Source organism: Apis cerana, linkage group LG2, assembly GCF_029169275.1.
Source record: "Apis cerana isolate GH-2021 linkage group LG2, AcerK_1.0, whole genome shotgun sequence".
NCBI classification, from domain to species: Eukaryota; Metazoa; Arthropoda; class Insecta; order Hymenoptera; family Apidae; genus Apis; species Apis cerana.
In genome coordinates this window covers 1,846,556-1,858,758 of record NC_083853.1, presented here as the reverse complement: position 1 = coordinate 1,858,758, position 12,203 = coordinate 1,846,556, and the positions used below count along the sequence as shown (strand labels likewise).

The following is a 12,203-nucleotide window of genomic DNA, read 5'->3' as shown; positions in this document are numbered from 1 at the left end:
TTCAATTACATATATATATATATCTGAAAAAAAATTGCATAATAGGATAATAAAATTTGCTAAACAATATAAAATTTTTCTCTATTTTTCTATTTTTTCTAATTTTTAAAATTATAATCCATTACATTTAGTTGAATCATCTTGAATATAGTATACTACTTATGTAAAATCATTAATAATTTATATAAATTAAATTTTTTAATTACAGTTAAACTAAAAAGGCATTTTATGTGGCGAAATCATTTATGTCTGGTATTCGAACTGTTATCATATAATCTGTACGATCTACTTAGAAATACAAATTTTCGAGGAGTGTCATTGAACTTAACAAGGAAGTTTGCACAGCAACTGTGTACTGCCCTTTTGTTCCTGTCTACACCGGAATTGAACATCATTCACTGTGATCTGAAACCTGAAAACATACTTTTGTGCAATCCCAAACGAAGTGCGATAAAAATAGTAGATTTTGGTAGTTCGTGTCAACTTGGACAAAGAGTAAGTAATATTATATTATGATTTGATAATTGATAATATAATTTTGAAGCTAATTATTAATTCTATTTACAGATATATCAGTATATTCAATCCAGGTTTTATCGATCCCCTGAAGTCTTATTAGGAATACCTTATGACCTTGCGATAGACATGTGGAGTCTAGGATGTATTTTAGTTGAAATGCATACGGGAGAACCTCTATTCAGTGGGGCCAACGAGGTAATAAATATTAAATTATATTAAAAATTTGTATTTTTATATAACATAATATAATAAAATTATTTAATATTTTAATTAATTTATTTTATATATTATATATTTCATTTAATATATTCAAAATTTTATTATGTAATTAAATATTATATAATTATGCTCAATTAATAAATTTAATATATATATACATATAATAATAATTAATATATTGGGACTTTTTAATCTTTTTAAAAAATCGATTTAAAGAACAAATATCAAAATTAGTGTAAAAAGATTAAGGCTTATTTATTAAGCTATAAATTATTATTAAGTTCGTGTTAGGCAAAGTAAGATAAAAATAAGGTAATTTTTATATCTAATATATCTTCCTTCATTTAATATGAATTTAAATTATTAATTATAATAAATATTAATTTAAATTTTAATTTGATTTTTTATATTAATCATTGTTTTAGTTTCTAGAATCGATTTTTTAAAAATGATTCGAATATTATAATATTAACATTTTGAATAATACATTGTTATATAATTGTTATTAAAAAATAAATATTATTTATATATTTTTCTATTTTATAGGTCGATCAAATGAATAAAATCGTAGAAGTATTAGGAATGCCACCGAAACATATATTGGACCAAGCGCACAAGGCGCGGAAATACTTTGACAAAGTCCCCACGGATGGCTCGTATGTGCTGAAAAAGTCAAAAGATGGTAAAAAGTACAAACCTCCTGGTACGAGACGCTTACATGATATCTTAGGTGTCGAAAGCGGAGGCCCTGGTGGTAGAAGGATAGGCGAACCTGGTCATTCAATTTCTGATTACCTCAAATTTAAAGACTTGATTCTGCGAATGCTGGATTTTGATCCGAAAACAAGAGTGACGCCGTATTATGCACTTCAGCACAATTTCTTTAAGCGAACAGCCGATGAGGGGACCAACACGAATATTGCTGCTGCCAATAGTGCTAACACGAGCCCGGCAGTAGTATCGATGAGCCAAGATCATGGTAAGTTATTAAAGATTTCATAACATATAAAGCATCATTTTTTGCTTAATGGATCGTTTTACACGCGTGACAAAATAAAAATATTCTCCTTTTTAATCTGGGATTTTTTCTATTACAATTAATTTTAATTTGAACAACTTATATATAGAACCGGCATATATTATATACCAAGCATTAAATTATACATTTAAATTATTTCCATTATTGTTAAAAAAAAATTATAAAGTAAAGTTTAAATAATTTTAAAATGTGCATATGAAATTCACATTGAAGATTTTTTTCAAGATTATCAATATTTTTTTTTATTATTACATTAATTTTATATTAATACATTCTTCTAGTACTAGTTTTTTACATTAATATATTTCTGCAATCCCATTTTTGATAGCATTTCATAAAATTAATTCTTTCATATTATCTAACGTTATTTGAAATTAGTAGATTTTAAACCACAAAAAATAATCTATTATTCAGTGATAAATCAGGTTTTGATTAACTGGTGGTCAAATAATATTTATACAACATTTTATCCATTAAATAAATATATTATTTATTACATTTTATATTCTTATAATATTATTTATAGTATAATAATATTTTGTAAAATATCATTCAAAATGTAAAATTTCAGATAAAAATTCTTTAAATTTGTCATCATTTTCATTTCAATGAAAAATCGATGATTTTGCTTTTCAAAATGTATGTATGTCATACATATATTATATCCACTATCCATAATTGGTAAAAATTAAATATCTTTATAAATTATATAATAAAATAATACAATAAAAAATTGATTATCTTGAAAAAAAGTTTTAATATGATTTTAGAAAAAAAATTTTTTTTTTATTAAATTTTTTATTAAATATTTTGAAATCATTTCTTTTCAAATTCTTTTTTTTATTGTTTCTTATTTTTAATAATAATGAAAATAATTTAGATATTCGATTTAATCACTCTGTACAAAACATTATTCTACTTTCAGTAAAATTTTTAAACACTGATTAAGTTGTAATTTAATATTTCGATAAAACAGTTTATATTATATAAATATATTATATATTTAATAGTACACAAGAAATATTAAATAGATAATTTAATTTTTTTTATATGAATTTTAAATAATCTTATTTTATAACTTTAAATAATCTATATTTTCTATTTCTAAAATAATATTTATCAAAGAAACGCACGTATTCTTTATCTAAGACGTATAATAATTATGAAATTTATGCAAATAAGTGCTCTATGTGTATAAAAAGATAGATTTTCAAAAATTATGCTATATATTGCTTAACAAGTACACAACTTTAATAAATACACAGTTAGCAATCTCACATAATTATTTTTTTAAATTTGTGATTTTGTCATTTATTTCAATTTATATGAAACAAATTTTTTATAATCTTGTAAAACTAAAGAAAACTAAATGAATTCCAAAAATATCAATGATTATTTTCACTTGGTTTTTATATAATGTATAGCAATATTTTTCTTATATTTAAATTATATTTTTTAATATAAAATATACAAAATCTAATTAAGGCAATAAAATATTTATTTTTTAATTCATGATTTAATATTCGATAAAATTTAAACTTTTATGATGATTTAGAAACATTATATATAAAAATTAATGAATTAAAGAAATACAATGACTCGTTTTGACTTTTTAAGAAATTGTTTGGCATTGTATTGAAGATTTAGGCAGGTTTTAATTTGTGCAGAAAATAAAATAATTTATGATATGATTATTTTGTAATAGAACAAATTAATCAGCTTATATAATAATAAAAAAAATCATTTTATAATATATAAAATAAATAAAAAATTGACATTTTTATAAAATAATTATTTATAAAATATTAAAATAAAATATATATTTTTTTGATATTTTTTATTTTCTGCACAAACTAAACAATACTTGTTGTTGCCCGTAGATATGATGGGGGGACAGTACGTGGCTCGATGACTGTCGTATCCGCGGGGCGGCGACGACCTGTCCTAGGCCCCAACCCTAATCTTACTTACTAACATAAGTAAGTTCTGTCTAACAAACAATCCTACAAGCTAAAAGACTAACAATGTCCCTAATAATCATATCCTGACCTCGAATGTAACATACGACGCCTTGCTTGCTTAAACAAAAAAATTAGTAATTTTTAATTTTTTTTCTTTTACGTGACACACGGATTCATATTGATGGCCCGTGTTTCAATATTTTGATATATATTCAGTATACTCTTATAAATTATCTTTATTGTAAAATTATTATCCTAATTACTTAAGAATGCCTTTGTCAATATAAAATATATTAGAATTTAAAAACAATGAAAATTAAATAGTATCATGGGAATATATTCTTTATAATTTATATCCATAATTATAAGAAATCAAAAATAAATAATAATTAATAATATGCCTAATATATATTAAATTTTATTTAAATTTGACTTTTAGTAATTATTTCATTCCAAAGAACATATTCCTATTAAAAATAATTGAATTGCATATCTGTTTTAAGTTTTTATTCTGTAGATTTTTTTATTGTCTTGTAATTTCTTTTATGCATGCTTTAATTGCCTGCATATAGCATACATTCAGAAATGCATCTTCGTTATATAATGTGAGAAATAGACTTCATCGTTTCAATAAATATTTCATTAATTTACATATTTGCATCACTTTATCCATCACTTTAAGTTTTTTTTAATCTAAAATGATGTTTTCTTTTTTTCTTGCATATTCCTATTTCAATATGAATACCTAAATATTTATTAAAACATAAATCATAAATTCTAATTGTAATTTTATACGCATAAAATGGAATATAGAATAAACTTTTGAATACGAAGGAATTTTAGAATGTAGAGCAAGACGATTTTAAAGGGTAATGTAGAAAATTATTTTTTAATTAATCGCATTTAATAATGAATGCAAAATACAAAATTTAATTACTTTTGATTTATCTTATGTCTATATATGTATTTGATAGTAAGTTTTTATCAATTTATTATTAAAATTATCATTTAAATTTAATAATATTAATAAAAAATAATAAGAAAACTTATGCTTAAAATATAATTCATATATTGATAATCATAAAATATTTATTCAAATATAATTAAATTTTATTAAATAAATTATATAATTTATAAATATAATTTCAAAAACTATAATAAATTTTTATGTTATAATTTTTATATTATATTTATTTTTATTGTTATATAATATTTTAAAACCAGAATATGTATGTTAGTCTGGTTTAAAACTTATAATTAGATTTTTGTATATTATGTTACTTAAAATTTATATTAATTATTTGTTGCTTATTTCACTTTACTTATTTTACAATAATTAGCTATTTTAAACTATAAAAAATATATTTTTATATCTATTTTAATAGATATTTTATAATATTTTTATTATTATTTCTAATTATTATTATTCTTAATTAATTATCATATGTTTACATAATTTTATTTATATTATTTATATAAATTAAATAATTATATAAATCAATAGATTCATAAAAAATACAACTCTTAGAAATCGTCTTTCGATTTAAATTATATCAATTATGTGCACGAATTATAATTTATAATATTAATAAAATATATTTTATTAATAATTATGTTAATAATTAGATTAATAATATTGCAATCTATTTCAAATTTTTTATTTTTTCAATTATTCAAAGATAAAGATATACAATTATTAATTAATTAGTGTTTTAATAATCGATAAATAGTATATATAATAATAAAATCAAATTAAATTCAGTGCCTGGAATGTATCTTCGTAGTATTTTGAAATCTTTTTTATTTATTTCAATTTTCTCATAGTGACGTTCTATTGTAAGAGCTAGTATATTGGATGATTTTTGCATTAGTGTGAAAATGATTTTACATTGTTTGTCGATCTAAAATTATATTTTTTTAATGTCCTAGGACTGGTAACCATGTCAGGACAGGGAAGCAACAACAATGGCAATCCGATGCAAATATCAAGTCTCCCTGGTGGCTATCAGCCTATGGAGTGCGATTCATCGCCTCGTCATTTAGGGAATCGACGTGTCATAACAACAAACTATCCGTCAACTTCGACCACTGGGGTGTCTGCATCCGGGCCGATGTCCATGCAATCTGTAGACAGTTCTCTGATACAAAGCTCTCTTGGATCGTATAATAGCCTAATTCTCCCTGGTATATCCCATCTGCCTGCGATGATGACCTCACCAATGATTCAGCAGCAGAACTTTTACAATTATGGTTATTCAACGACTGATGCGCACGGAATAGTCAGACAACCATCGACAGTCTCAACCGGTAAACAAAGAGATCCGGAAAGAGAAGATAGTCCTATGGTTGGAGTATGCGTCCAGCAGAGTCCAGTTGCTATTCACTGAAACGAAAAGAAATAAAAACAGACGACGGTCGATACGTATTGTCGTCACGATAGCGGTACCGTCAAAAATATATATTAGGTGATTATATATACTGTATATACAAAGTTCATGATGATACCACAAAACCTGTTGTACTGTTTATGAAAAGAAAAAAAAAAGGAGGGAAATGAGAACGGAAAATAGAAAAAGTCCTTCCCCGTTGCATTGCTTTGCATTTCATCGTTTTGTTGTCTACAAAAAATATCGTGAAATAAAAACAATTATATTAATATTAACTGCATAAACGTGTTGAAAAAATACTATAATAATTAGTAAGAATTGCTTCAATTTAAAAACTTAAAAAAAAAAAAAAAAAGAAACATTTAAAAGACAGAAGTTAACTAGTCGTTTGACAATTTCTCTGCTCGTTTATAAAAAGAACAAGCTTTATATATGAGCGGCTCTTTTAAAAGAAAAAAGAAAAAAAGAATAAAGATGAAAAAATTAAATTAAATAATATAATTACGAAGGAATGCAAAGGAAAACATAAGGGAAGCTTCTTTTTTTTCCATTATTTTTTCTTTCCCTTCTTAGTTTTTTTTTATTTATCTCTTAAGAAGCCGACTGGTCTTACATTGGGCACGGATTTACTACGTCCGGCACAGAAGCTTATGATACTTTGCTTATGAGCACGGACAGACAAACATGGTCTAGTGAGGATGAACCCAGCTGGCCTCTCGGGTCCTGCCCGATTCTGCAAACACTCCAAATGCTTTAGTCGCAAACGTCGTTAACAAATTTTGGCACCCAAATTGTGTGGCCTAGAGAGCGAAAAAGTGATAATTACTATTATTAAAAATGCATTAACAAAAGAAAAAGTAAGAATTACCAGTGTAAGCATATACTCCAATAGAGTTTTATACACAATGTCACGAATGTAAACGGTTTAGCAAGTAATTGCTAGCAAACAGTCGCGTCAAATGCTAGTTATTTGTACAATATACATAGATAAATGATAAGAGTGCAGCTTTAGAATTTAGCTTTTAAGTGTGAAAGGGGAGGACACTGACATTGTAAACTCAACTCTTTTATTTACTTTGATGAATAGAAAAGAGGACGTTGCAAACGTCAGTTTGTTACCGATAAAGGACTTTAAACAAACGAGGTTTGCATGATTAATTTAACAACAATACATATTTATACAGAAGACAGTAATAAGAAAGTTAAAATGCAGTATACACGTAAGATTGATCAAGATTGATATAATCATACAAAAACCTAGATACTTTATAATAAATGATACGCGCGTACTCATATACATATGTTTCTAATGGCAGTCGTAATTGATTTTTGCCGTTTCACTTTGATAATTGTAATTGTTATTTATATTATATTAATATATCTTCGGCATAAGTTTATAACCGTTTTCTGGCATTTTTTTTCAAGTTTCGATAATTATATATCGATCAATATAGTTCTTCTAATAAACTTTTCGCATCTTTTTTATATTTGGTTCTAGAGTACAAAACTTGGAACATAAATTTCCCAATGCCAGAATGCGAAATATTAATAAAAATAAATAAATTATGTCAATAACAGTAAGATAATATGAACGAAACACGATGAATAATATACATTTTCGATACTTATTAATAACATATACTGCAACAAATAATTCTTGAGATAATTTGCATGTTTCTATTTTTTGTTGTGGCATATACATAAAACAGATTAATTTTTAAAATTATTTTATGATATTTTATTGTCCATTTTGTATTATTTTATATAAATGAAATATAAATTCAAACGATACTTAAATATTTTATTATATGCAATATGATGTCAGCTTCTTATTAGCTTATTCGAAGCATATGATGACATAATTTTAGCGTTGATTGATCAAATTTTTAATATTCTGTTTTTAATAACGCTTATTGTGGGGAAAAAGGGAATTTTTTCATTTGTAATATTATAATTTACATGAGCTCAACAATTAAAATGTGAAAACATTAAGAATATTTTTATGCATTCTTTTCTAGAGGAAAAATTTTGCTATGTACCTCAAGAAAATTTCAAATTTGTATTAATTACCTTTATTTTTCATTATACGAATTATGAATGAGAATGGAATGTTTGAATCGACGAGAATTGCTTGTTTAGATAAGCTGTTTAGAATTTTGCATTTTTTAAATATTTGCAATGTGAAGATTTACTGATAGATGTAATGACTCGCAAAACGACATTCGTTCGAATTCATAGATTTCTAAACTTTCGAGTAATGAAAAACTTATATATTAATATTTTTACTTCGCCCTAATATAATGACGATCATTGCTTATGTTACGTTAATTTTAAAAAATATAACGAAGTTTTGTTTTAAGTGGAATAAATGAGAAATGACAAATGCAATTGTGTAAATTCGATCTAAAATTATAATTACTAACAACCATGAAATTATTAAAATTCTTGTGTTGATGAAAAACAGTTTGCCGTAATGATGTTAACTCGATAACTTTATAAAAAGAGTGTGAGAAAGAGAGAATGAAAAAAAGAAAATAAAAAAGTATGAGAGAAAAGGAGTGAAAGATAAAAATAAAAAGAGAGAATAATTTTTCAAACAGAAAATATTGTTTGTTAAATATAATCATGATTTTTTTATGACAAATTCTGACATTTAGATGATCTTGTTGAACGGCAAAAATCAGTACGCTCTATAAACGTAGACAAAATGTGTGATAAACTCACGCATGCCCTCTTCCGAATTTTCGTTATTATGTATTGTACTCATTAGTCTTATTTCTGTTTATTTTTTTTTATTTATATATTTTGATATAGGAAAAATTAATTTTTAATAAAATCATAGCATGAAAAATTGTATTATAAAACACATTATTTTTTTAGTTTTTTTTTTCTTTAAAAAGAAGCAAAAAAAAAAATTAAAAAAGAAATTGACTTTTGAATACAATACGATTTTTTTCAATGTTGAAGCATTTTCTCATCTAACTACAATTATTAATTTTTCATAAAAAATTAAGATTTAAATTATTTCTAATTACTTTGACAGAAAAATGATTAATTTTATCCTATCATTTGTTAATAAATTTATTAGTCACTTGGAAACAAAATAATAATTATTATATAAAATTTTTATTTAAAATCCGTTCAATAATAAAAAGAAAGAGAAAATGTTTTAAATGCAATTTTATTAATTACTAATCTTAAAAATACTCGGAAGAGCGGTGGTTGATTATTCGAAAAAAAAAGAAATTGATCAAAGAAAAATATATGTCGAATAATAAAAAAAATTAAAAAATTTTTTGTTAAAAAGTGGAATTCATATATTATATAGCAATAGATTGATTTTAAACGCGCCAATTAATTTTTCATATAAAAACTTTTTACACAGAGAATACGTTTCAAAATATTTTCATATTTTTCCATTCGTAATGTATACGTTTCTTATAGTTTTTGTACCCTGAAGAAATTTGTCCACTCAACAATTGTCGCAAAATGTAGAGTATTTATGCCAATTAGCAAACAACAAAGTTGTATACATTTAAATAGCATAAGAACCGATCACGAGATTTGTGTTTCAAATAATTTCTCTTTACATCGATAATACAATAATAATAATATTGAATGAAATATATAACTTTGTTTTTGATATATCATTAAAGATCCTTTATATATCTTTTATTAATTATTATATATCTTCATAAATTTATTTAAAAGAAATAAAAACTTATTATTTTATTTTTTTATATATTAAAAAAAATTAAAATGATCATAAAATTTAAAACTTACTTTTTGTTATTTTTTTTATTCAAGCATAAATTATAAAAATAATTTGAAAATCATTTAATGTAATTTTTAAATTAAATTCTTTGAAACACATTGTGACCGGATTAAAATACCATAAGTTTCCTAACGTCATGTGTAAAAACATTGTGTTCAGAAAATATACTATAATACGACTGATATATGCCCGTTATGCAAATTGCGAACATCTGTCGAGAAGAAATGATAAATACACATCAATCATTTCAATTTCTTGTTTGATGATCGTATACGCTAACCCGCATAAAAATATAAGGAATGAATACAGAAAAACTGAATTAAGAAAAACCGATTTATTAAAATGAAAATTAACAAGCCTCCATACAAGATGAAGAAAAAGTTGTATCTACCCTGTAAACATTTTCATATTATATTATATTATATTACATTATATTATATTATTATTGCTATTATTACTACTACTACTACTATTATTATTAATAATATTATTTTTATTATCCTGCTATTACTTCTATTGTTATTATTACTATTACTATTATGATTATGATTAATATTTTAATTATTGTCCTTATTATGATTATTACCATTACTCTTATTGTTATTACCACTGCTAACACTATTCCTATTATTATTACTATTATTATTATTATTATTATTATTATTATTATTATTATTATTATTATTATTATTATTATTATTATTATTATTATTACCATCACTCTTTCTATTACTTTTACTTTTCTATTATTAAAGTACCAATAATACTATTTTACAACTACTACTATTTTTACTATTCCTACTACTGCTATTACTATACTATCACTATTATTGCTGCTGCTGCTGCTGCTGCTTCTACTATTACTACTACTATTACTATTAGCTCTTCTGCTGCTGCTGCTGCTGCTGCCGCTGCCGCTGCTGCTACCGCTGCCGCTGCCGCTGCTGCTGCTGCTGCTGCTGCTGCTGCTCCTCCTACTACTACTACTACTACTACTACTACTACTACTACTACTACTGCACCACTGCTGCTGCTGCTACTGCACTGCTGCACTACCACCACCACTACCACTACTGCACTGCTACTACCACCACCACCACTACTACTACTACTACTACTACTACTACTACTACTACTACTACTACTACTACTACTACTACTACTACTACTACTACTACTGCTACTATTATTATTATTATCATTACTATTGCTATTGCTATTATTGCTACTACTACCTTACTACTACCATTACTATCATTATTACTACAATTATAATTATTGCGATTATTGCAATTATTGCGATTATTTTATTTTATTTTTATTTTTATTATATATAATAATGTAATTGAAAAATTGAAACGATATTGCATAAAGTTAATAATAAACAAATGCATCTCCAGTTTTGTTGTTTAATTTTTGTTGGCCTTCTGAAATGTTTTTTTAAATAAATAGTTGTAATATATTTAATTGCATCTAAGGGAAAAAAGGGACATCTGGAGAAGAAGTATAACAACTGTGACGGTTTAAATTTATTAATAAATTTTGTTGTTTATAATAATTATTGAAAATATTATAAGCATTATACATATATAAATTAAATTTGATTACAATTTAAAAATATAATTATATTATTTTATTTTTTCATTCCATAAACAATTTTAACTCTAATTAAAATATATTTTATATAATAACATGATTTGTACTTCATAACATTTATAGAGTTTTGAAAATTTAATTATGTTTTATTTGTTTTGCAATTTTATACATTTTTATATTTTTGTTATTCCTAAATTTTAACAGCCAAATATTGTTAATATATTTTATAAATTTAAATAAGAAAAAAATATTATATAAACATAGATTTATTAGAAATCTTTCAAAGATTTATTATAATATTATGACAAAAAAATAAAATATAAAATATATGATTATTTAGTAATTATAATACAATGTAGCAATAATTTACTATATACATATATTAACTATATTATATGATTTCGTCAGAAAGTATTGCAATTCAAAAAATTTCGAAAATAATTTATTAGAAATAATTAATTCGAAATAAGTTTTCAGACTTAATTTTTATAAATTGACAGAATTTAAATATGTACATAATTTTGCAATGCCTATTATTATAAGAAAATATTAATATAAATTCTTTAATAGAAAAATTACTGTATTGTTTGATTTTTTAATGTTTGATGTTTATAAATTGATGCGCAAATTACTAATGAGGAGATCATTTGAACTAAAAATTCATAAAAAAAGTAAACTACGATATTTTGTTACAATAAAATTATTAA

The 12,203-nt window shown here is 23.7% G+C and overlaps 1 protein-coding gene across 2 annotated transcripts in view; it reads left to right on the top strand.

The window, feature by feature from the left end:
* The window catches only part of LOC107992899 (serine/threonine-protein kinase minibrain), a 67,389-nt gene extending 57,050 nt beyond the window's left edge, over positions 1-10,339 (top strand). Inside the window, exons 5-9 of one of the 2 annotated variants that reach the window (XR_009828988.1) lie at positions 209-495; positions 568-714; positions 1,285-1,717; positions 5,668-6,203; positions 6,722-10,339. Coding sequence is in view for 1 of the 2 variants with exons in the window: in XM_062072067.1 (XP_061928051.1) it covers positions 209-495; positions 568-714; positions 1,285-1,717; positions 5,668-6,125 (1,325 nt within the window). In the remaining variant the exon portion in view is untranslated. Of the gene's footprint in view, positions 1-208; positions 496-567; positions 715-1,284; positions 1,718-5,667 lie in introns of both variants that reach the window. The other variant, XM_062072067.1, reaches the window with a different exon arrangement.
* The last annotated feature ends 1,864 nt before the right edge of the window (positions 10,340-12,203 follow it).